The sequence below is a fragment of the Lampetra planeri genome, chromosome 2 (assembly GCF_965212315.1).
Source record: "Lampetra planeri chromosome 2, kcLamPlan1.2.h2, whole genome shotgun sequence".
NCBI classification, from domain to species: Eukaryota; Metazoa; Chordata; class Hyperoartia; order Petromyzontiformes; family Petromyzontidae; genus Lampetra; species Lampetra planeri.
The window spans coordinates 11,532,737-11,560,177 of NC_136108.1; the positions used below are offsets into that span (position 1 = coordinate 11,532,737).

General features: G+C 42.8%; 1 protein-coding gene across 5 annotated transcripts; it reads right to left on the reverse strand.

The window, feature by feature from the left end:
- Positions 1-1,117: 1,117 nt before the first annotated feature.
- On the reverse strand, positions 1,118-21,067 carry LOC144727879 (protein lifeguard 2-like). Of its 5 annotated transcripts, none has more exons than XM_078607047.1 (13): positions 21,004-21,067; positions 19,827-19,914; positions 11,937-12,174; positions 9,339-9,469; positions 8,625-8,689; positions 8,443-8,496; positions 7,812-7,862; positions 7,340-7,379; positions 7,141-7,178; positions 5,759-5,846; positions 5,113-5,208; positions 4,911-4,964; positions 1,118-4,414 (listed from the first exon to the last, which is right to left on the reverse strand). In XM_078607047.1, exons 3-13 carry the CDS (start codon positions 12,100-12,102, stop codon positions 4,268-4,270), a joined length of 930 nt encoding a protein of 309 aa, XP_078463173.1. In that variant the 5' UTR covers positions 12,103-12,174; positions 19,827-19,914; positions 21,004-21,067; the 3' UTR covers positions 1,118-4,267. The 5 variants fall into 5 exon arrangements, with proteins under 5 accessions (XP_078463173.1, XP_078463154.1, XP_078463166.1 ...); XM_078607028.1 differs by lacking the exon at positions 21,004-21,067 and adding an exon at positions 20,774-20,980 and having other exon boundaries at positions 19,816-19,914; XM_078607040.1 differs by lacking the exons at positions 19,827-19,914; positions 21,004-21,067 and adding an exon at positions 20,774-20,978.
- Between the last annotated feature and the right edge of the window lie 6,374 nt (positions 21,068-27,441).

Sequence of the window (27,441 nt, forward strand, 5' to 3'; positions counted from 1 at the left end):
AGGGGTACGCGTAGCACCGGTTGAGAACCACCGCTCTCACGTGGTAAAGCATCAGGTGTGCCGCAGTATTTTGGGAGTAAAAGAAAACAACTTCACTGTTCGCAAGCTAGGACAGACGAACTCTCCGTGCCGTTCAGTGGCCGATCCATCCCCCACCTCCCGCCCTCCCCTTTCCATTGGTCGCGGCAGCAGACAGCCGTCAGCCCTCCACCCCGGTCCCTCTCAATTCTCTCGGCCGTGCATGTGTAGTGACATAGCGCCGACTACTGGACAGCAGCAGCAACTGCAGGTGGGCACTTTGCGCACACGCCGCTGTGATAATCCACCTCGGATCTGCACATAAACGGATGTCATCACTCCATCTCCAAGGTGGGCGCCCTCGTGGACACATTCTAATTCATTGGCTGCCATGTGTTCATTCGTTAATCTCGAAAAAGCTTACATCTACGAAATGTTTGGGAAATACAAAAAAAACGTTTTTACTCATTAGCCATGATCTAACCATTGCTGGATGAAGGCCATCACACACTCGGTCGTCACCCCTCTCGGTCTCGCCATGTGACAATTCATCCAGCGCCTACGTGATCCGATTTCATCGCTCCATCTCTGGACATCCTTTGCCTGCCTGGGTTGAGTAGGCAAATATCATTGTTGTGTTACATGTGAAGTGTTTTAAGGATTGGATTTTTACATAAGTGGATCTTTATTAGTGTCGTAATTATGAAATGCAAAACTGCATTTTTATATCCAATACATCTTCAACGAAAAACCAGACCACATTAATGGCATACAATGTAGATCTCAATAAAACTAGTTTTGTATCAAGGACCAAAAGTAAGAGTATTTCATTCTAGATTTGAAGTTTTCATGACTGCAAGGATCCATACTCTTTGGTTCTTTCGGTACAGTCACATAGGTGAAAATAAAAAATAGAACTAAATTAAGTCACGGCGTTTCGGAAGCAACAATAGTATAATACAGTATTTGAATCATGCTGCATTCATTAATGTAAGCCCATTCCAAATAATGTATACCTTACAATAATAAAACACTATGTAATGTCACAGTTTCATATTTTGTTGTTTAATAAAGGTGATTAAGTACAAAAAGATACCACTCATTGTTGATACACTTTATTGGTGCATACTCAAGGCTTATCAAGGAGAAATATTCCACAATTACACCACTTTACAAAGTACAGGGATACAGAATTATTTTCACATTGACTGCATCATTTGCTTTTCATAGCTAAAGTCTGCATTTTGGTCACTCAACCCAGTTCTAAGACGGCTGAATTTCAATGAGCAGATGAATCACAATGCACCCATCGCTGGTTAGAAGTGAGTAGACCGTCTAACGTCAACATAACCACCAAACATCTCTTCGGGTCTCAGCTTCAAGTGTTCAAACAACTGAAACCCTGTAACCCAAATGTTCATTCTCCCATGCCTCTTGTTGGGGACTGTGAGTCTGTGAGCCCAGTCCTTTCCGCTCGCCTAGCGACCCAGCGTCCCCACGTGGACAGTAATATACGCAATGAACTGTGCGACTTCAGCAGCAATTATCCAAATTTGTGTCAAAGCACTCTGCACACATACAAGGAGAAAACTGACCAGCAGGCAATCATGAACCACCGCTCTCATGAGGACTAATAATTGTTTATCCCAGAAACAAACACAGTCTCAAGACCATTTTTCATGAGGGTTCTGAGGACATGGCCAATGACCCTTAAATTATTTTGCTGCACGAATGGTATGGAGAATGTTTCGAGAAATGAATTAATTACTTGTTGCTGCTACGGGTGAGTGCGCAATCCATCAACATTGGCAACACAAGCAGCATCAGGGCTTCTTCTTTCGTATGGAAAGGTGCAATTTGCAGCAGTATATTCTATGCGGGGGCAAGACGGCACCCTTCACGGGGTGCCCCTGTTAAGTGGTCTCGCGATCTGAGCAATGCACAGTCGGGCAACACAAATGTCGGGACACTGACCCCGTCATATGTTTAGTATGAACAGAATCGCATCAGTTGAAAAGATGACGTACAATTTTGACAATATCACCTCAGGCATAGTACTGAAGTATTCAGGCTATTATGTAAAACCACACGTCCAGTAGCTGATGACTGAGGCCACTCACATGTGAAAACCTCACCAATCAGTACTCTTGATAATACGCTGCAATTATGCAAAATAACGGTGCAATTTAACGTTAGTCCCTTGCCTACTCGTGACAAGACAGCATCCTGAATAGCTTCGATAGGCCTAAAACTAAATACAGTGTAGGCAAGTAATATAACTCAATGCCGTTGATTTGTTTTAATCATTAAAACATTCTACATTGAAGATGCTCAGAAGCAAGTTACAGAAATGCAAACTGCTGGCCTCAATAAAGCAAAATGAGTATTGCCAACAAAATCTGAAAGTACTTTACACGAGCAGTAAACACAGGGATTCTGTTTCTAAGTTACAACAACCAGAATGAAAAAAGTTAAATGACGGAAGCTAGAAATCCCCGAGGCTTCAATAAAAACACACCGCGACAGCAACTCTAAAGAAACTTTTAAAAATGACTTTCTCATTGCAAAATTGTGCAATGTTTAAACTGCAGTAACATTTACAAATTAGTCTAAATTGACAAATAATACATTTCAGCCCTTTATCATTCCATTTCCAAATGAAGGCCTCCCGACACCATATCAACTATTGGGGTTTGACCATAATTCACCACGCTAGCCATTGTGGTTTGGTTAAACGAGCCGAAGACTGTTTCAGATATCAATTCCCACCGATTTTAGCCATGACCAGGAATCAAACTCAACTGTCGATTATAAAAGTGATGGTTAAATAAAGATAGCCTATTTAATTTCGTTAGGTTTTAAAATATCTCCACAATCTACAAACTTTACTCCAAATTAAAATAAATATTCGATAAAAATGTGTCGTTTTATGGTTCCCTCCCATCTCCTTTACATATCTACACTACACACATGTTACTTATACAACGGTATAATTACAGTTCTAAGATAGATACAATAAGTGATACTTTTAACAATGGCTTTAAAGAATCACAATGTATTTTCTGGATTATAAGACGCTCTGGTAAGTTAGACACTGTAAACATGTGCCTGATATCAACAAATACAAAGATGGTCACACACACACACCTCCCAGATTATTAAGACGCACACCTACATTTTGCTTTAAAATACAACAAAAGTGCATCTTATAATTCAGAGAACACGGTGTTGTATCCTTGAAAAAAACGCATTTGAAGAAATTTTGATACTTCACCGAATGGTTTATCACGATAGTTGACAATTGGAAGCAACCAATGTCCAAGTGGTATACAAAGCCTTTAACATTAATGTTCAAAAATATTTATCAGCTGAAGCCAAAAGCTCTCATCACTGTGAATATCGAGAAACTTTATCGTTTTTGCACGTACAATACTTCATATTTTTGATGCTAACCATTAGACAATACATTTGTAGTTAATTTTGCATGGAAGTTTAATTATTTCATTTAGTTTGGAATACGTTGGTATCACTTATAGGACCGTTTAAATATAAATTACCACCACCCACAATGTACAACATACACTACAGGATTTACACCCCCATGCAATATTTATTTAAAGGAGTGAAACATATATGCACAAAAATAAAAATAACTTAAGTGGGAAATTATGCTTTAAGCATCATGTCATTAACATCATTTAAAAAGCAGAGCAGAAACATAGTTTAACACCTAAGGGAACCACTGAATGAGCAATGACTATTGAGTGAAATACTATTATGAAGCTCATCTGAAACACTTTTCACAACCTATACTAAATATAATACATTTAAAACATTCTGTAGGCCTAATATTTTATTTTTATATTTATAGGAATCATTATTTATTAACGAATACTTTAAACTAAAATCTTTTCTCGTGTCTTAATCAAGGAACGCACGATTCTTAAGCATACATTTCTGACAGATGTTGATTCGTATTATTACTGCACGTTTAAAATTCATAATCCTGAACAATATCAAGGGCATGTAGGTGTTTTCAATGCTCAGGCACTGCGCAAAAATTACGTTAATTATCCATCTGCAAAACAAATGTCACAGAACTCCACCGGAGTAGTAACCTAACGTAAAGTATTCTACACGAAGAAATTTGACAATTAGAGGTCGTTTACTACGGAGTGTACCTAGGTCCTGACCAATCATTGAAGAGCATGTGGGATGGCTCTCTGAGCAGGCTGGCACACAATCATCCCTACTCGCGACTGCCAAAGATCTGCAGGAGGAACATGAATATGTAGACAAGGTCCATGTAGAGGTTAAGGGAGGCAAAGATGTGCTCCTCCGGGCTGATGGCGTAACGGCGGTTTCCAATCAGCAGCTGCGTATCATACGCCAAGAACTGCAACGCAGCGGCACAAACGAAGCAGACGTAGGTTCGATGATAGCAAACAGCTTCACGCAAGCATGAAACAAATTATTAAAGCAATACTGCATTAACAGTGGTGCACAAGCATAAACAACAACAAAACTCACATTTGTCAATCACACTGCCTTAACAGGAAAAAAATATATAAGGTGACTTTTTTGGCAATGGTCCTTCTTCATACCACCTCTTGTCTCATGTTATATTTCCACTGGTTTTCTATTGTCCTGTGTTTCATTTACAACCATTTAAATGCCTAGTTTTTTGTGCAACATTGACGTTTTTGTTTTTTGTTGCTGCTGGGCTCACGCACGAGCCGTACATGCTCGCACAGTAATGAGCTCAATATTAACAAGTACAAGACAAGACTAACACAAATCTTTCACCTATTTTTTGTCAAATGTCAGTGCAAAATAAGCATAAATATATATTTGAACACCCCATGGTGACGAATGGGGCTGCCTTAACATACCAGTGTGAAGACAACCGCTCCGAGGCCTCCATAAAGCACATGCAGCCAAGGCATCTATCAACAGATAAACACACGTCATTAGACCTGATAATGTTACAAGGTGACATATATGGGGTCACACATAGGGAACGTGGTTCGATCGACACTTCGAGAGAGATTGTGTGAACCCAGATGTGAGAGTAATGAACATGTAAAGACTCACATATCCAAAAGGCACAGCAATCGCAGCCACCAGTCCAGTAAGAACAAGTGCCATCAGCAGCACAAACAACAGCCCATGGCAGGTTGTGAAGTCAAACTGCAACACAGATTTAAACAGCCATTTAATAATGAAATCAAATATATATAAATATATACAGTCCGTATCGAGCGAATGGAGTTGCTGTATTATAATGTGTGCCTTATACTGTCTCGCTTTACAGGTGTGAATTTCTATGAAGTACAGTATGGTGCTTGGTTAATTTGTACTTAAAATACATAAAAGTGACAAATACAGGGTGTTGCAATAATTCCATATGGACTATAAACAAGTTTTTAACATTAAACATTTTATTTTTTTCGATCTTCATAACATACTCTATTTATACACAATACCAGTGGTCTAAAAATGGGCCAATGTACAACGATGTGCCATAAGGGCACTTCAAAACCAAATATGTATAGTGACACTTTTCATAATGTTTCATATACCGACACAGTACTACGATATTTTTACAGAGGGGAAACAGGAGTTAACATGGGCTGCAGGACCAATAGGTTCACACTGGAATTTCTAAATTTCCATTTCTTACATTTTAATTATTACAAGTGACTAGAACTCCAAAGATGCAAAACTAAATTTCTGTTACCTTTGTTTGGAAGCAAAAGATAGTCACTGAGAAGCAGACGAGGGCAGTAATTCCAAAGCACAGCATAACCGACCGTGTGCTATAGAAGCTGTCAGAAGAAAAAAACAATTTGCATTTCATTATACCTACTATAATCACCCACGAATGTCTATCCTTAACGCTCGTGACGTCACTCCACATCGACCAGCCCCCCTCATTAATATTCATGAGCAGGTGACGTCCTCCAAATGGACACCCCCACCATTAATCATAATTAGCGGGTGACGTCACTCCACATGGGGGGCCGAGGCGCCTCCTCCCCCCTCCTCGGCGTCAACTCACAACCGTCACTACAAAGGCAGAACCCTCACGTCACGCGATCTCCGTAACGCTGTTGAGACATCAAAGTAAAAAGGATGTCATGATGAACAAGGGATTATAACCTTAAAATGAAATAGGTCTGTGTCACCGCGCACTTAAAAATGGCACACGCATTAATGCAATGAATATTACGTCGCGGCCTGCTTTTCGCTTGCAAGTTTCAGATTTACTGAAATACACCCCCGTCCTTGGACGGGCAAAAGGCTAGTTGAAAATATTGAACCAGGAAAAGTATTTTCAGATGAAACACCTCGTTTTCACCGGCATCCGAGAGACATCGGCAGAGATAGTAGCATCAGATAAAGTAATTAAAAAATTTCCACACTGTAAAAAAAAAAAATCACAGAATAATAATGCGTAATCAAAATGGTAAATTACTGAAAATACTAAAAACACTGACAAATTGATGCTCGTTTAACTCGGCAATACAATGTTTGTGGTTGCAAGTCAAAAATGGTCACAGCTTGTGGACATCTAGATACTGAATATATTTGGAAGAGTTGTTTACATATTCTTTGGTTCTTTCACGTAGATAGAAGAAGAAAAATAATGATAAAATAATAATAATAAACACTAAGGTAGACTGTAGCAATGGTTATTAAGCTGGGTGAGTGTACTGGCAGTCTATAATGTCGACTGTAGCCTGGTTCTTAACCTTGGTGAGCGTACTGGCAGTCTATAATGTAGACTGTAGCCTGGTTCTTAACCTCGTGAGTGTACTGGCAGTCTATAATGTAGACTGTAACCTGGTTTTTAACCTGAGTGAGCGTACTGACAGTCTATAATGTAGACTTATTCTTGGTTCTTTCAGTAATAACACACCATCTGTACATTATTTTAACTGGGTTATCCCGATTCAGTCAAATCAACAAATAATGGTAATTACGTTTGAGATATTGCTGATAATTTCTGTCACACCATCTCTGACAAGCATCACTGAAATATGAAAAGGAAAAGTTCATCAGTAAAGTAACTGTACTCTGAATTATTTTTAAATGCAGGTGGATAACTTAAAAGCTTACCTTGCTAGCGTTCCTGTCATATATGACATAGCCAATGTCTGTAAACAAATAAGAATGAAAGTTTAAATTGCATCAGGTTAAGTTATTACTAAACTTACGTGAAGAATTCTAACATGCGGTTGTGAGGCACATGAAATGCAAAAATTACTGAAAGACAGGACATCTACACCATTAAATCGTTTTACAAACAAGTACTTACAAAGATAGACAGGAGAATGATGTTCAATGGGAAACGGCGACTGAAAAAGAAAACACATTTCATCTGTAGACATTTGTGCAAAAGTGCACCTTGTGGTAAAATTATCTTACATTACATTGTTCACGTGTATGTGCTATCACTGAAAATATAAATTAAGTGCTGTAAAAATAAATTCCATTCAACTCGCACTTAACTAAAGCCGAGAATCCGGTAAAAGTAGAAGTGGCTATGTGGTGAAAATCAAGTTGTTGACTGTGCCCACCAGTGCCAGTAAAGTGATTTCAATATTGTCACACATGTCAAGGCAGCTGCAGTGGCAATAAAGACCACATACTGGACTATAAGATGTAATCCCCAACTTTTGCTATAAAATACAGGAGAAAAAGTGCATCTTATAATCCGAAGATTATAGTAATACAAATCCACTCTCAACAAAAAAGCGAATGCTTAATTGTGGCAGCATGGCACTTACCGAGGCTCCTTGCAGCATGCCAACACCAAGTAGGTAACCAGGAACACCGCACTGCACAAAACACAACACACAATGTGCACGTAATGTTGAATCGGCAGAATTATAACCACGTGTTTCTTTAAGCTTGGTAAAAAAAATTCTATTAAAACGGTGCTGAAATTGCTGTACGATTAGCTTCAATACAGTGGAAGCAAATGCGCAATGATGCACGGGGAAACACACGCTTTGAATTACAGTACTTTAAGAGACATGAAGTGGTACATATATGCATTGGAGAACATGCACAGATTAAAGACGTATTTCAAACAGTTAAGTGAGTCGGTTTGGGCAGGATGTGCTGCTAGAAGGGTCGATAGCCAATGGTCAAGAATAGTGAAACTGTGGCAGCCAAGAAATGGAACGAGTTCGAGAGCACGTCACTGAGGAGATGGAGCGATGCAATGAACTCGGATACAGGTGCTGGGTGGAGTGTTACATCACTGGATGATGGGAGATAATTGGGAATTGCGGAGGCCTTCATCCAGCAGTGGATTGACAATGGTTGACGATTGTTGATGATGAATAACAGATGGGGAAATACCACAATGCAAATGTTGCGGCTTGAGTCAGTGCAGGGGCAATATATACTCACTATGACGACCAGTACAAAATAGGATTCCTCTTCACGTAATAGCCCACTGGTTCACTGTGAATGCATTCAGTTAAAATCTTATTAATTATTCAACTGTAATCTTGGCAAAAAAATTCCATTACCAAACACTACACGTATAATACATTATGTGTGTAGCGCTAAGGCACATGAGAAATTCTTACCAAAGCGTGAAAATGGCTACAATCCCAAACGTCACCAGCAGCTGCAGCATGAGGATTGCATACACCTGGCAAGAGAGAGAGAAAGCAAGCAATGTGTTGTATGCACGACAATTTCAGTCCACGCTCAAATGTGTGTAGTCTTCATGAGGGAACACATTTATGAACGGCTGTAAAGTTGGACTCAATGTACATCTACAACCCTTTTGTCAATCCCAATGCTGTACAGGGGGATTATTTTAGCATACTATACTATGCTGATTTTAGATACACTATCCTCTGCTGACAATGTAACCCCACAATAACCCATGATATCTTGTTTATGCACTGGTGGTTTCTCATCCAAGCACTATCCAGGGTCTGCCCTGCTTACCTTCAGAGACCTCACGAGAACTCCGTATCAACAATAATCTGCTCGAAGGCCATGGACACCATGGGCAAAAATGTAATTATGATCATTAATGAAAATGAAGTGGTTCCTAGCAGATTAGCTATTTAATGAAGCATCCCGAGAAAATATTCTTTATTTGCTTAAAACATTGCATTTCTGAATATAGAATTTAAATCCATATTATTATGAATAAACTTTCTGTGCCACTAAAATTATTGTTGCAATCGCTCAATTTCCAGACAAATTTAGATAATTCTGGTTATCCCTGACGTGTTATTTTAAATACAGACAATCAAATAGGCAGCCTCCCTCGCTGCTTCACGCACCTTTCTAATGAAGACTCGTCGCAGGTTTTTGTCCTCCCATGTGTTAGAGGAAAAGCTGTCACCGATGTTGCTGCTCGTGTCCGTGTACGGGGTGTACGAGGGGCTTGTGTAGGCCTGTCCATAGCTTGGAGCTACTCTCCATCACAACAAAGAAGAGTTGCATTTCATATAGATATAACACTAACAGATCATTATTCAAGATATACTGTGTCCTAACATTACACCATACTGGCTACAACATGGTGATGCATTCATAATTGATTTTTAGGCCATATCACTTAAGTAAAATATTAATAAACTTGTCACGTGAACTAGGGTAACAATTTTTTGCTGCTTCGGCAATACAGAACATTGGAGAGCAATCCACAACATTTACCAATGTTGTGGATTGGTCTCCAAAATATCAGTGTCGGGTGGAGGAGGGTGTACAATCAATGGCGGAGCCAGGATTTTCAGGTAGGGGGGGAGACCCCTCCAGCAATGAAACATGATAGAGGAGTTGTTAGTAAGTAAGGACTTGTCCCTTGCTTTTTATTCGACGTGTGCGTGGCGATGGCACAGCCATCGATCGAGGGTCGAATTCGAACCGCGTTGTGTGATCGGCATCGCGCTCGCTGAAGGTATTTGCCTTCAGGGAAGTCGTGTCCTGTATACGCAACTGCGCACAATTCTGTGAGTCACTTATAACTGCTTTGCCGTTACTTATGGCCAATTATGGACTCTGACTATTGTCCTATCATCGCATAATATGCTACACAGTGGCAGTGGGGGTCACAAAATGCCGATTTATTACTAATAAACCCCAAGGATCATTGGGGGGGCACGTGCCACCCCACCCCCCCACTGGCTCCACCAGTGTGTACAATAGACGTTTAACTTATAAGATTTTACCCAAATATCAACTATTAATCATAATACTGATCGCAAAAGCCTACGTGTAAAATGGTGACGTTTAAAAAAAGACTCATGAGCTCGTTTGATCTCTATACAACTGAAATATAGCGTACAGTAATTTTAAAGCAAATTAACTGTTTGAATATCAGTATTCAAAGTGAATTTAATTGACAAATGTAGTTGACATAATACAATATTGGTGTGACATGTCAGTGAGGCATGCAGTCAGCATACAAAATCAAATGTATATCTTATGCTGCAGTCAACAAATGACTGAAGCGTATAAAAATATCTCCAAGGCAACTTGCCCATATAGGGTGGGTGCACTAATGAGCTGCGGCCCAAATTCCTCTCCCAAGGCTGGATACATAGGAATAGCAACACATTAACCAAGAATGAAATTGTTAATCAGATTCACAAATTACTCAATTAGGAAGCCAAATGACAACTGCTGTGGTTTGTAATACAAGGGACTGTACAGACTTATTTTTCTCGAATGTTTTTTCACATTGCTGAACATTGCAAAATGGCTCAAAATTTACTTATGACAATAAAGATTAAATCTAATATGCACTCTATTCATCAGTCAGTCTATTCCCATTGAATCACAACTGCATTACAAATCTCAAATGGGAATTCCAGCAAGGCATTACCTCTACTTTTTCATTTTCAAACAAAGCAGTTAGCCTGTAAGAGTTTAGATCAATATACTTTAATTTACACGGCATTTATCGTACGTTAAGGTTAAGCATTACAATGTGCCAAGGATCAGGTTTATGACGCTCATGTTTGAAACAATTTGGGTTGAAATAGAAAACGCTATTTAAAATCTGTGACAATTACACCACTGTGAACCAATATAAACAATGAATATACAATCTCAATCCCGCACAAAAAACGTTAAAAAAGACGTCACCCGTTTGACATTATAGACTGTAGGACAAGTACCGTGATCAAGCACCAATTAAGGCCGGCAAAGCACAGAAGCTGATGTGCCTGACAACGCTGCCATATCCACATCTGACAGGTGCTGTCATTTACACACCGTGCCCAACGAAACTCATTCATGGCTGATCCGACAAAGACCCCAAGACATGCTCATACACCACTCTTGCCGCTGTTGTTCATGACCATGAACTGAACGCTCCCCACCAGGTGACGTGCACTGCAATCACTGCAATTCTTACGGTGGGCAAATTAAGAAACGTTTAAACACGTGACAAAGAAGAATGATGACCGGTTGCAAAAGATTGTGATGGAGGGAACAATTGAATGTGCTTGGGGAAGAGTAGGAAACCCATAATCTTAACTGCATGTCGAATTTTGATTTAAAGCTTTCGTGACTGCAGGGATTCATATTCTTGGTTCTTTCGGTAAAGTATTTCAATATTGTTTCCCTTCTACGTGACTTTACCGAAAGAACCGAGAATATGCATGTCGAATATTAAACATTGGGCAGGATGCAAGCGGTCTCAGCTGAAAGACGCAGCGATGGAAAAAAGAGAAGTGGAAACACCAGAGAAGTGGATACGCCACATTATTAGCACGGAGATATTCGTGCCATAAAAAAAAACACATTTTTCGCCCTAAGCGGCCTAAAATGTTATGGTTCGAGATTCTAAAAGATGAACAAATGAAGAAGAGGTTGGATGATGGGGGGGGGGGGGGGTAGCGGTTCGACTGGACACACCAACCCCAACTCACCGGGGCCGGCGTTGGTGTTGTTGTTGGTGTTGTTGGTGGTGTTGGTGGTGGTGTAGGCCCAACCGAGCTGGGGTGGAGGAGGAGGCATCACGGGCGGTGGATACGCGCCACCTTCCTTGCCAGACGTGGCCTCGGCGTAGCTGGGTGGTGCCGAGGGCATTGCCATTGCAACAACCTCCTGCTCCTGCTGCTGTTGTGGCTGTGGGAAGACGTCCTGGACTTTGTTGTTCTGAGCCAGCTGACAAATGGAATAAAAAAAAACATCAAAATGTGAACGTGGCGCGCGATTTTTTTGATTTTTACCGACCACGACCCAAAGCCCGCGTGGGCAATTGTTGCATTATAAGAAGATAACGGTGCATACGATAGATCCCATTTTGTTAGATTGCCTTACAAATGTAAGGAAGATGATTTTATGTATTTTTTAAGCATGCATACAATATCACCGTGTGTTTATTTGATTTTACATTTGGGATAAGGTACCGACAAACGCGATGACATTTCGTGAACAGAGAGAGCTATGGATGGTGTCATGAGCCTCCTCAAATTGCAAATCGTTTTTGTTGGTTTGTAGGCTGTGTTAAATACATATTTCACAATCAAAAACGACGCAACAGTCCACTGTCAACGTAACAAACGTCATTAAACAATGTTATAGCTGCATACAATCAGCTCAATAATGTGACGAAAAAATCCCGGAGGTAAGAAGACCGATTTAAAAATCACAACTTACCACTCCCTTAGTCATTCTGATTCACGTTTCCACCGCAAGAAAACGGACCGCTCGAGAGGCCAAAAAAAACCCACACAAATTAGCAGTAAAACCACGACGAATGAACGAACGACGACGCCGCAGAACCTTCCACCCCTTGTTGTTTTTAATGTAAACGCTGTTTATCGCGAGCGCTGCAGCTTCGCGTGGCTAACGGCGGCTTCCCTCAGCAGCCATCTTGAAGTGACGCGCCGCCTGCTGCTGCTGATGCTGATGCCGCGTCTCTCGGCGACTCCTCGCGCAGTCGTGGAGCGGCGGTCGCTTCACAACAACCCTCGGGACGGTAACCCCCTTCCCCTCCCCTCCCTCCGTAACACCCTCACCTCCCTCCCACCCACCCCTCACCTCCCTCCCACCCACCCCTCACCGCCCTCCCACCCACCCCACACCTCCCTCCCCACCCACCCCCTCACCTCACCTCCCTCCCACCCATCCCTCACCTCCCTCCCTCCCCACCCACCCCTCACCTCCCTCCCACCCATCCACACCTCACCTCCCTCCCCACCCCTCACCTCCCTCCCCACCCCTCACCTCCCTCCCCACCTACCCACCCCTCCCTCCCCACCCACCCACCCCTCCCTCCCCACCCAACCACCCACCCCTCACCTCCCTCCCCACCCACCCCTCACCTCCCTCCCCACCCACCCCTCACCTCCCTCCCCACCCACCCCTCACCTCCCTCCCACCCCTCCCTCCCACCCACCCCTCCCTCACCTCCCTCTCACCCACCCACCCCTCCCTCACCTCCCTCCCACCCCTCCCTCATCTCCCTCCCACCCACCCCACACCTCCCTTCCCACCCTTCCCACCCACCCCACACCTCCCTCCCCACCTCCCTCCCCACCCACTCACCCACCCCTCACCTCCCTCCCCACCCTCCCCTCACCTCCCTCCCCACCCTCCCCTCACCTCCCTCCCCACCCACCCATCACCTCCCTCCCCTCCCCACCCACCCTCCCCTCCCCACCCACCCCTCCCACCCTCCCCTCCCCACCCACCCACCTCCCTCCCCTCCCACCCACCTCCTCCCCTCCCACCCACCCACCTCCCTCTCTCCCTCCCTCCCTCCACCACCACCTTCAATTAAATCACCACGAGAAGCCACGTGCCGCGGCTACACCCTCCGACGGCACACGCAATTTTCACTGCCGCGCCGAAAGAATAAGGCAAATTGCCACCCCCTGTATATTCTATATATCCACCATCACCACCAAAATTTTGTATCAGCGTTACGTGAAACGCGTTTATAAATAGCAACGTGCAGTGATTCACGTGAAGGCGTTTCTATGGTGACCATGCAGCGCGCACGCTGCCTCCAGCAGCATAGCGAGTTCGTTCTCGAAAGCCAACGGGGAGGACCACCACATTGGTTGGGGGTTTATTTTTAAATTTGATGAGAACCGAATCCATCAACATAACAGCTGGATATTGTGTTTCTAATCTCCTCCGCGAAGTGTTGTTCCATACAGGGCTCAGGATTTCATCGTTAGCAATTCTATTCAATTCTTGTGTATGCTGAGAATACGTTTCAAGAGCTAAATGCCACGTGTCAAGTCGCTAGCCACGTCGAGGGGGCTTCAGGGTTGTTCCTGTAGATTTGCTATTCAAATTCCATTGAATGAGTGCAGACTACCGTGTTTTACTTTATGACCCATAGTTTTGGTTGCAAGGCCACAGTAACTTTTCTTTAATGTTCAATTTATGGAGATGTGCGCACCGACCTGTTGATGTTATGATGCGGTTGATAATGATTACAAAGTGTCTTTAAAAAAAAATTAAAGTCAGGAGGTGCGATGTTTGGATCTGAGTTAAGGTGTTTATTATGGACGTCCGTGTTGTTCGACTGTTCGCCAGCGTTCTTCTGAATCTGGGTGACATTCCAGGATAGCGACAGCTTGAATCCAGATGAGGGATCAGGACTTGCGTCAGTAAGGAGGTACATTATTGATGTCTTGTTTTATGGGTAGGTTGTCGTTGGTAAAATAACGTGCCAACTTCTTTGCAGTATACATGTCTGCAGATATTTGTTTTCAATGACACGTCTCAGGATGGGAGTTTTTTGTGAACCAGAACAGTTTGAAATTGTATTAAAATAGTTGATATCCAATTTCAACAATGTTTACTACAACAATACGCACATGCCCTATTCACGAGTGACCACAAGTGTTAACCGCGCCACACGAATGGGTCATGATTCAAATTATTTCAAAATGACATTACCTATTACAATTGCAATTTTTCAGCAATCATGAGCTAAGATATTTTTTTAAATGTGCCATCTGCTTATGGAATTTCCAACTTCTGCTAAAATACTGCTATTTGATAAGTCATTGGATTTCAATGAGATTTCATATCGTTAAATAAAGAACAATGAATTAAAAAATCCTTTAAAATAAAATGGAACAAATAAAATTCACAAAATCAATTTGTTGAATCGGCAGAACATGGCTGCACCACACGGGACCATCAGGCATGGTGTCTTCTCTATACCCGCATATATCATCAGTGCTTCAGGTGACAGCAATGATGAATGTGGTTCAGGATTGTGAGACTATGGAATCAGAATACCAAGAGTGAAGATGGATGAGTGGCTGAGAGGGTTAATATTGTGCCATGGCAATGAACCGGAAAAACTGACATGTTGGATTCCATCTGAGCGAACACCCATGAGTACAATGCATTTTATTAAGTTCAGCAGCCATAAGTCACTGATAACTGCACACACACAATGATTCATATTTTTTACGACTATGTTTGACTGCAATGTGTCCAACTCCTATCTAGCCAGGTATGCAAGCTGGGGGAAGTGTATCTAGTTTTGACATAAGGTAATGAAAGGCATCTCAGAAGTCCCATAATACTTGTACTTTGTCTAGGAAATCCTCTATCATGGGGTGAATCGCTGCTTTCTATCAGAATTCTGAATTTATTTTAACTTTGATTTTTTTAGTTCACATTTATGTATGTGAATAGTGGGATACTGCAACTGTTCCTATATGTAGACTTATTAGCCCATGCTAATTATTATCCATCTACCCAAATCAATCTTCACAAAATACCATAATCCACAATGAGTCTTCCTCTCATCCAAAGTATTTTACACAGCTTTACTACAGATGAGAGAAGAGACTTGGAAGTGACGGACAATTCATGCTACTGCCAGAGAGAGCCTTTGCACTGATAAAGAGACACCTGGGAGCAGACCTGTGGTCATATACACGTGCCCCATTCGTAATGCATTACAATCACAATTCCATCTGAGCGAACACCAGTTATGTATTTAATCAGTCTCCTGAAAGTTCAAAATTCACCTGATTATTTAAGTATTTGCAAAGTTTAGAAGTGATCCATCAGCGGCAGCAAATTTATCCTATTATCGATGTTTATTTGTGCTTACCCTGAGGATAAGAGTAATTTGCACAACTAACCAGAGATAATATGATCCGCTCCCAGTGCCCCATATAGAATGGGTTAAAATGAGTTTCATCAACATTAGCCATAATCTCTGCATTACTGGAAAAAAGCTTAGCCAAGGCATCACCACAGTCTTATGGTGTAACAATCCATCTACCACTGGCAGAGGTTGATTTTGTCGCTCAATCTGTGTGGTGGATGTTATCTCGGTGTGTTTTCACCTTTGGCTGCCACTCCATTATTAATCTTGACCACTAGCCATCATATCTTCCAGCAAACCGTCCTGCCCAAGTCCATTATGTTATCAACCCATGTATTTGTATTTATGCCTGTGAGTGCAATTCCTACCATGCGTCCCTCAATGCTTTTCTTTGCACATTTCAGCTTTTGTTCCATTTTCTTAGTCAACCATGAACGTTTCTGATCAATATCACAGCAGGTAATATGTGCGGATTAAAATACGTTATTCTTGAGGCAAATTGTACTGTTGATTTTGATTGTTAAGCTTTCCAAATGCACCCCAATCTGTTCTCATCCACCTGTTTTACTAAATAATTGTGATCACGGTCAACTCTCAATAACACTGCCCTGGGTACACATACTCTGAAGTGCCTTCCAGTTGTATCCCCCCCATTAGATATTTTCTATTGTTTTGGGAACTTGAGGCAGATTATTTTGGTTTGGATCATATTTACCTTCAGCCTCATTCTGAAACCTTCATTAATCCATTGTTTGTTGTAGTTCTTTTCCACTGGTCGTTATTATGGTTATATAACCAGAAAATGTGATATTTATAGTTACCCCTTTCGTTTCTCGAAGACAATTTTTGCGAAACATCTACCGTAATCTCGCAGTGAATAACTTTTGTGATGGTGCGAGTCCTTGTCTGACTTACCTTCTAATATGTATTTGTGTATTTTTTCAAGAAATTGCATATGTTGCTGTTCCATGCTTGTAAGGGCGTTTTATTATTGGACTCAAGAGCTTGGATTACTTCATAAATCCCACTAAATGAAATGCCTTTTTAAAAATTTGGCAGAATACATGTGGCCAATGGCATATAATCGTTTATTATTGATTGGCTGGCCTTTAAACTTTAAATTGTTCCATTCCCAAATATAATTGTTTACAATGTATACACTCTACGTGTTATAAAAGGCTAATGGTTCTCTAATTCTTTCCGTCAATTGTATCACCCTTATGAAATGGAAAGAATGGGCATCATTCCATGATTGAGGTATTAAATCGCAGTTAACACTTCATAATCATTTAGTAAGTAACAGATTACAATTCCTTGAGGTGCAGAATCATTACATTCATATAACCACTTTAAATAATACAATAACTCACAGTAATGGATAGTACATTGGAAGTGGGGGGGGAAAAGGATAAAAAGCAAAGAGAAAAACATATCTAAAAACCCAAAACACGGCAAGGAAGAGGTGCAAAATAGATACTAAGAAGCTAAATACTGAATATACACAGGATTAGCAAAATAATGATCAAATCATTTGTAGAACACAACATAAATATGGCTGAAGATGTCAACACAAGCAACGGGAGCATAAAAGCAGCAAAATGGGGATTGACGATTGGCAGTTCACAAATAATGGAATCATAACACATAATTATTGAAGGCCTATGTAAATGTCTACAGCAACAAAAATCACATTTCCTAATAATCAAACATTTGTTTCAGATGAAGAGGGATTTCTAGACTTTGCACTTGAAAAAGAAATCCAGCTCTTCACAGTATAAAAAGTTAGAAAATATTTCGACGGGAAGCTATTAGTGTGGACATTATTAAAGTAGGACCGGTTGTTGGAAATAACAATTATTGCACATATTTACTCAGGAGTTTCACTGTACTGTATATAAAAAAACTTGTAAAGGCGATTGAATAGCTTAAAAACCTCAATATCCTCAAATAACCTAGCTAATTTCACCTTCCCATATGGCAAAAGAAAAAAAATGCAAACAAATGTAAATACAATATACACACGATACACATTTAAATGAAAACATGTTTTTTAAGGATTGCCTTGCTGAAGCCAACTTTACCTAAGTATATTGTTTATAATTGTATCAACCTTCACGTGACCACGCCACATGGAGTCATGCATGCGATTTATGGACACTACACAACCACCCGATGGTTCAAATGAGGACAATGATAAACGACAACGTGCACTGAAACTTGCCCCTTTTCCCAATGTCGTGACCCTAATCCGGTCTGATAAGATTGCACGGTCATGGCCACTAATAATGCGATGGCAGCCTCTTGGGACAAATTAGACCAGCACCCTTCTTCTCTTAACGTCGTTGAACAAACATAAAATAGTAGACGAACAGTTTCCAATAATACTAAATGCAGTTGATGGACTAGACATATCTCTGTATTTGACTGTAGTGTGGCTCCCTTTTCCATGCTTTCACCTTCCTTGAAGCCAGCAGTTTTCATTTGAGAGATTAACTTCACCCACATTACTCTTGGACATAACCTCACGTTACAGCGGTGTCTCATCGTTATCACAGTCCATGTTCAAAGTCAGAGTATCTCAATCTTCAAAATGAACGCCAAGCCGTCGTACTCGTTAACAGTGACTGCCTTAAACTAGTGGAAATTCCACATTTCTTTGGCAAGGGCATTGTATAGCGATCCATAGACTGACTTTACTAAAAATGGTAAGGTACTTGTTTTATACAACCTCAAGGAGGATGATAGACGGAGTCGACGCCACAACCACAATTAAATCACGCACCTTTTCAATGATAAAATAGACGCTTAATAAATTATTACAGTGCTGTGTCAGCCTTGTTATATAAATGTATGGCTTATGCGGGGGCAGCCACTGTCCAAAAACAGGATATACTGTCCCAACTACTAGGAAGAAAAAAACGTTGTACGTTAACTTGTTACAGCGGGCAAGGTCAACATGAGACCTTTTTTTTAATAAGTTGACTCAAAAACACTCAAGCAGTGTTCATTTAAAACACTTTAAGCCTTTGGCAAATGTTATGGTTGGTCGGGCACACCGAGCAAAGGGGGCATGACGGTTTAACAAGAGTGGGGCAACAGGCTTCAAACATTTACAAAGGTAAATACTGTACAGTAGTCCGTGCAAATTAAAAATACACTGTACCGAAAAGTAATTTAGTTTGTGTCCTCCACAAACAAGGAATGTACTGCTTTCTTCGGGTAGACGACTTCGTTCGAGCTTAACAAATCCACGAGGAGAGTCGGACAGATGAACAACACTGCCCTGGGGTCAATGACAAGCCAGGAAAACGAGTTCACAATTTGTGAAGACGTTAAATACATACGGGCACATACCTTTACATGAGATGTATAGTGAAACAAAGGATGGAAGGGCCTTCCTCGTTTTACAACTGCATTCCTAGTCAAGCTTCATTCGAGAGGACGTGCTTATCTTTAACCATGCACGTAAGCAATCGTAAGCAGTCACAATCCTGCAGTACGTACTGCATACAACATACGAGCCGAATATACTGGACGTCTTAAGATACATACATTCTACGGTATTTACCACGATGCATAAAACCCACATTCGAAAATATAAAATCTGTCAAAATTGGCAATTTTATCAACATAAGTGCCGAATAGCCATTTCAACGGTTCATTAATTGCAAAACTCATACAATGCAGATGATGATGATGACAGACAGCACTACCATGATTGTACTTTGTGCGTGCAAGCAGTAGAATAGATCCTCCACCCTTGGCACGTGCGTCGTTAAAGATGCCTTGGACAAGACTGGCTGGGACAAGTGCTGCGAGCGAGAGCGATGAAGAAGCAGCAGCCACACACACAGCACACGCACACACATTGTGTAACGAATCGTGGCGTTGGTTGTCTATTTCAATAAACTCCTTTAAAAATTTGCAACAACGGTTTTATTTTAAAGTGCACTCAAAAGTGCAAAATAATATTTTTTCAGCCGTCACCAGTTGATCAGAATATTTTTGGACATTTGTAACAAAAACATAAAACCGTGGGGCGCTCCTTTAATATCACAATTATCTTAATCGAAAAGCAACAATAGCTTAAGAAAGTTCACGACAAATGTTACTACTCAATAGCATAACAAAATACTCTAACTTTTGCTATTACCAATATCATAATGCTACTTAGTTGGTTGAGATGCCTTGATGTCTTTCCTAGTCGCACGTTTGGAATCATCACAACTATTCCATGCCAAAAATTCAAGTATTTCGGTTTTGGAGAGTTGGAACTAAGTATAACATGCACTGGCTTGTAGCGTTACTTTGTAAACTTTAGTCTCACACTGTGCATGATCAAACGCTCCGCAACCTGCCACACGTTTACACTAAATCGCAACCACGGGGTGGGTAAATGGGTTAATGGATGGGCGCATTGCACACTCCTCGTCTCAAAATGTTCCATCATAAAACAAATTCTGTAAACCGCTAAAGACTTTAGCTTGGGATCCAAACCACGGATTACGGAGAGAAGTGGACGAGACAAAACAAATACTAAGATCCCCCGTATAGCCTGTAACAGGCTGTTGGGGCAAGTGCTGTTAGCGAATAGCACCCATGAAGGCCGGCACGGCATACTAAAGTTGTAGTTGCCACCCAGCACCAGTGGCGATGTTTTTTTCTACTCACCATACCAGGGACTCATTTGAGGTTGAGTCGACCTAGGGGAGGCACCTGACCGGTTCAGAGAATCGTCACCGATGTTGGCCGTAAGCGGGAATCGAACTCGGGAGTGGCCAGGTTCGTTCGCTCTGCGCTAACCACTACACCACCGCTCCCCCTTAACACACGAACACACGAACGCACGCACGCGATTGCGACGCACGATAGACGACGGACTCGGCAGTCGAACAACTCACCCGGCTCACTTCGCTTCTCTGGCGACCTTTAATCGCGACGGGAGTAACCCTAGCAGAGCTCTCGTGTGTCGCCGAGTGAATAATTAATGATGTATTTGTCGAGTTGGGCCCTGGGCCCCCCTCCCACCCACCCACAGGAGTAACGCGACGCGCTCGTCGGGGCCGTCCACCACGCGGTGACGCGCGTGGGAAGAGAACCATTGTGACGTCACAGCGGCTGCCACGCGTTTCCTCCTCCCCCACCCCATCGACTTGACGCATGGCAAACTTCGATTTAAAGCTTTCGTGACTGCAGGGATTCATCTTCTTGGTTCTTTCGGTTGCTTGCGTTGTGGCCGAAACGTCGTGAGAATTATTTTATTATGTTTTATCTTTATTATTTTATTACTTCTACGTGACTTTACCGAAAGAACCAAGAAGAGGAGCATGGCAAACTCTCAAACGGAGGTCTTCGTAACTTATTAAATGTTCGTACGGACAGTAAAAGTATACGCTCACTATCGTGCACGATTATATGCGTACGATGATGATTGTCTTAGGGGCCGTCCATAAATGACGTCACGCACCTAGGGGGGGGGGGTCAGACATTTGTGACGATGTGTGACGAAGGGGGGGGGGGGGTTTGAGAAATGTGACGTCACATCAAAATGCGCAACTTTAAATCAATATAGACAACACGTTCTACTTAATGAAATATACTTTTTAATCAATGCTTTCTCCTACAACAGAGTGCAGCGGGACATTAAATACGCACTACAAGGACAATAGTTTAAAGCGACTTGAAGCGTGTTTTATTTGGGGGGGGGCAGAGCTTTGTGACGTCATATTTGAGGGAGGGGGGTCTGACTTTTTGTGACGCCGTATGACGATGGGGGGGGGGGGTCAAAAATCGTCTAAAATCGCGTGACGTCATTTATGGACGGCCCTTATCTGGGACGTGTCTCTCGGTCTCATGCCGCCGTCATTGGCAATCGTGGGAATGTTTTACACAATCGATAACAAATGATCGAGTGGGGGCAGGTGTTCGCGCCGTGATTTCACGCACGTTCACACACACTACAATACTGGCTTTTGTTCAATGAATCGATTGTTATCATGTTTTATTCTCACGTTTACCATACACGCATAGGAATTATGCGAGAATGGAATTTTTTCCTCTATACAATTTATGGTAACAAAAACATTTCTTTTAGACAAATTCTCAGAAAGGAGACGATACAAATGAGACAAACAACACAAACGAGACAATGAGACACAATACACACGAAGCAAAATACAAACGAGATAGACTACATAGTGGAAAACGAAACAAACGAGAGAACATACAAAGGAGACACAAAAACAGGACCCTGCGGGGTGGGCTGGTAGGAATAATACTTAGTACCGGTACAGGGATATCGACCGGGTATAGAGGAGTTAAAGAAAAAATTACTGTATTCTAGTGTAACGTTAATTAAAAGTGCTTGTTTTGACAAGAAACGCTGTGAGATTTAAAGACCCCCCAACACCACCCTCAACACCACCCCTCCCACCAGCCCTCTACACCCCCCACCACCACCCAACTCCACCACCACCACCCCACCACCACCTTCTGCACTAGGCCTTGCGAAGCCTGCCGCACTAGGCCTCACGCCGTGCTTTTCGTGCACAAATAAGGCGATTAAATGTATCTCGTCTCTGTGTTAATAAATGTTTCTTGTCTCTGTGTTAAAAAAAACGTGCTGCGTTTCAGTAAAGTAATTTTTTTTTTAAATAAACGTGCTGCGTTTCATCTCTGTGTTAATAAGCCTGCCGCACTCGGCCTCGCGAAGCCTGCCGCACTAGGCCTCGCGCCGTGCTTTTCGTGCACAAATAAGGCGATTAAATGTACCTCGTCTCTGTGTTAATAAAACGTGCTGCGTTTCAGTAAAGTATTTTTTTTAAAAACGTGCTGCGTTTCAATAAAGTAATTTTGAAGCGAAGTTTAAAGTTTTGCCGTGATGCGTCGGAAGCGACGGCCATCTTGTTTAATTCACAGATCGCAGGGGGAGCGGGCGGCCATCTTGTCGGACAGGGTCATGCCAAGTGTTTGCAGTAGGGGGCGATGTTGATACACGGACGGACGGACGGACACATTAATCTATTGGTGGTCTGGTCCACTTCGTTCCTACCAGTATAAAACGACAGACCATACAAACGATACAAAACACAACACAAACGAGAGCATAAACGACGCAGTACATACGAGAGAGTGCAAGCCTAAAAGCAACAGTACATTGTTGGATGTGTACCCCTTTTTGATAATTAATACGTAATTAATATTAGATTTATAAATGTTCATCACAAGTGTATTTTTACCGAAAGACCCAAGAATATGAATTCCTGCAGTGACAAAAGCTTTAAGTCAAGATTTATGTCTTTAAATCATTCTCTTTTACACTACATATACATTGAGTTCATTAAAACGGGGCCTTTATTCCTATCAGCAGAGTTATTGTCTAGGAAGGGAGGCTGTGGGGGACGGCGTCCACCCCACCACCCTCGCCGGGCAGGTGGGGCGCGACGTCCGCCCCCTCCTCCACGGCGTCGATCACCGGGCCCCCGCCGACCGGGTGATCGGCCCCCCCGCGCTAGCGCCAGAGGTCGCAAACGGGTTTTGATTAATCTTCTTGGTTCTTTCGGTAAAGTCACGTAGAATGGAAATAATAAAATAATAAAATAAAACATAATAAGATAATTCTCACGACGTTTCGGCCAAAACGCAAGCAGCCATCCTCAGGTGAAGACCAGGTCTGTCGGGGAGACAGCGTCTGACCTGGTCTTCACCTGAGGACGGATACTTGCGTTGTGGCCGAAACGTCGTGAGAATTATCTTATTATGTTTTATTTTATTATTTTATTATTTCCATTATATGTGACTTTACCGAAAAAACCAAGAAGATGAATCCCTGCAGTCACGAAAGCTTTAAATCGGGTTTTGATTCCTTACCCGTACCCGTACCCGGCCGCACCAGGGTCGCAAACGGGTACCCGTACCCATACCCTACCCGATACCCGGCTACCCGTACCCGGCCGGGTATCAGGTAGGGTACGGGTACGGGTACCCGATTGCGACCTCTGGGATGAAGCCATGTTGATTCTAGGAACTTGAATTGTGAGAAGAGACAAGACGTTGGGAAATGAGTGACAAACGGTGACTCACCAGTGACTCAAGGCCTACCCATACCCGTACCCGGCCGCACCAGGGTCGCAAACGGGTACCCGTACCCTGCTGGGTAGGGGTAGCTGGGTATCGGGTAGGGTACGGGTATCGGGCACCCGATTGCGACCTCTGGCTAGCGCCTTCTCCGAGGGACATGGCTACTAAACTGCTGGCTCACCGCCGCACGGGATTATTCCACACACGCCCGCGTACACCACCACTAATGCCAACGCGGCGGCGCGAACGTGCGCGCACCTGCAGGCGATTATATCGTTATGACACTAGTTGATGCTTTGATCTATTACATACTCATATTTGTAGTGTACTGAGTGTCCGAGTGGTTTATTTCTGTTTCATGAGTCGTATTTTTTTTAAAAGCCTGTACTGCTGGACGGATCTATGAACCTGGTAACCATTGTGGAGAAGGTATTATAATTAATGTAAGAAAACCCCTAAAAAAGAGCTTGCGAGAATCAATTACATGAAATAATAAATATTATAAGACCCTCCACATACAACAACATGTACGACAAAACAAATGAGACGAACATACAAGACAGTACAAACTAGACAAAACAGACAATGCAAATGTCACAGTGCAAGATTACAGGAAGTGTTCACATGTTCAACCACTAAATAGACCCGCATTGCAAGACAGGAAGTCTGCATTCACCACACGTGTTTGTGGTAAACATGCAAACACACATGCTTTAATATATTCATTGTCCTTGGAACTTATTGACCTACACCAGAGACAGTCTTCTTTATGGCCCTGTGTCACCAGTGTTAGACCAGAGAAGGCCAAAAGGTGAACAGCAAAAAAGCAATACGATATCAAACCATTAAAAGCTCGGGTTAAGAGTACAGGACAGCACTGTATAAGTGACACAAATTTTCTTATTAAATCAAAGTGACGAATCATCGGATCGCTGCTGAAGAGGAAGTACACACTGCAGTTTAATGCTTTATTGTAGCCTTTATCCTGCTACAAACAGTTTTATAGACGGTTAGGACTGTCAGTGAGCACCTATTTAATGGCCTGCATGCACGGCATACGCAGGGGGGTGGGTGATGTGGCAAGAATCACATGCCTCTTGTCCCCCAGAGCTGATATTGACACCCACAGGACCAGGGTAAAACCCCGAGCGGGTTTACGTGCCACTGAATCACGCACTTTGTATTGGCGTCACCGGCCACGAATTAATTCCCGTGGACGGTTAGTTTACAGTCCGGGTGTACTCGTAAAATTCACATTTGGGACCAATGCAGCCTTTCCATGAGTGGTTAAATTGAGTCCCACTTCGTGGGAGATCAACAATGATTGTCTTATAGAGAGACTGGCCTCCATCTTGGGAATGTCGATTTTACACAGCTACTAAATTTCAGGGGCTGCTCACATTTGGGGCAAATGCAGCCATTCCATGAGTGGTTAAAATGAGTACCACTTTGTGGGAGATCAACAATGATTGTCTTATAGAGAGACTGGCCTCCATCTTGGGAATGTCGATACTCCACAGCTACTAAATTTCAGGGGCTGCTCGACGGATCTTGCTTGTCTGGGCAGGACACGCTTCAGTCAAACGTTAGAGAAGCAGGACTCCCAGTACCGAATTGAGCTCTTAAGTTAAATTCCCGGTAAAATCATAATCAACTCGTGAGCACTACCGCCATTGAGATTGAAGGATGTGGTGGAATGAAACAGGAGTGAAATTGATGCAGCTAGCAAAGAGGTGCAGCATAGAAGTACATGGATTAAGAATATCTGAGCAAGCAACCCCATGCAACAAATGGGACTTCTGAGAAGATGATGTAAGTCTATGGGATCTCATTGTAAGTATATATGGCTCTGTATGTAAGCACAGTGGTTGCCACTATGAAAAGAGGCACAGAACAAAAAGCACATGGACTCTCCAGGAAGAAAGCAATCTGATCCGGCCGATCCCATGCAACAAATGGAACTGTTGGCTTCGAAGAATAGGAAGACGACTGACTGACTGCACATCACAACATTCCTTCACGGTCGAGGAGCGCACATGACTTGGATGGAGGGGTTGTGGGGGTTATTGACGCACAGTTGCTTTACAGCAGTGGGAGCTGTAAAGCCATGGTCGTTGTACTTGGGTGCTCACGTGCGTGCCAATAATAATAAGCGGCTCATCAGTTATGTATGGTGCAAGTCTGCATTGGGATTGTTCTTCCCGACATTCCCCGATAGTCGCATTCATCTGGAAAATCCGAAAAGTAGACCGAGTGACGTCGAGCGATGCCACGTTGTGAGCCCGAAGACACAAAGATATAACAAAATGTAAAAGATCCAGAAAAAAACCCCGAAGCAAGGTCCCACGTTTTACTAGCAAATAAAAAACAAATTCAGCTTGTTTTGTTTCCATACCTGTCAGTGCCGACCTCATTACAGACCAATTCGGACCTTATTGGTCACCCCGTGCCCTTATAAATCTCAACGTTCATCCTACAAAGTCCCATCACAAGGGAGAAACACAAACAAATAGACAAAAAAAAACCATGTGTGGCCTGTATTGAAACAGCTGTACGCCATAAAGACATGAAAACTCAATTTCCTTGTACAAGAATCCGGGTAAACTGTATGGGTTGACAGGTATGTGTTTCAATCCTCTTATACAAGCCCCTGGCGAAGCGTGCAAACAACAGAAATTGGGAAGACAAAGGCGGCCGGGCGTGGTTTTGGTCACATCAACCTCTTCGTGACACCCTTCATCGGTGCTCGCTCACAGCACTTTCCCCAACAGCCTGCGCAGCTACCTGGGAGATCTTTGCCTTTGTGTGTACAATGTGTATCTTTGTAGGGTGATGCATTCCTGTCGAGTCATTACGGCGTACAGCCGTTTCAATTCGGGCAAAAAATATGAAGATATTACTTGCGTCTATCAGTTTGTGTTTCTGCCTTGTGATGGCACTTTGTAGGATGAACGTTGAGATGTATAAGGGGGCACGGGGTGACCAATAATATCTGAGTTGGTCTGTAATGAGGTCGGCACTGACAATGGGTTGATAGGTACCCCTCCTTCCACAGGGGGTCTGAGTAACCCCCCTCCCCCCCCATGGGGTACTCAGACCCCCCGGGGGAGGGGGGGGTACTCAGATCCCCCCGGGGGAGGGGGGTACTCAGACCCCCCCTCCCCCGGGGGGGTCTTAGTAACCCTCCTTCCCCCCCCCCCGGGGGTCTGAGTACCCCCCTCCCCCCCCCCCCCGGGGGTCTGCGTACCCCCTCCCCCGGG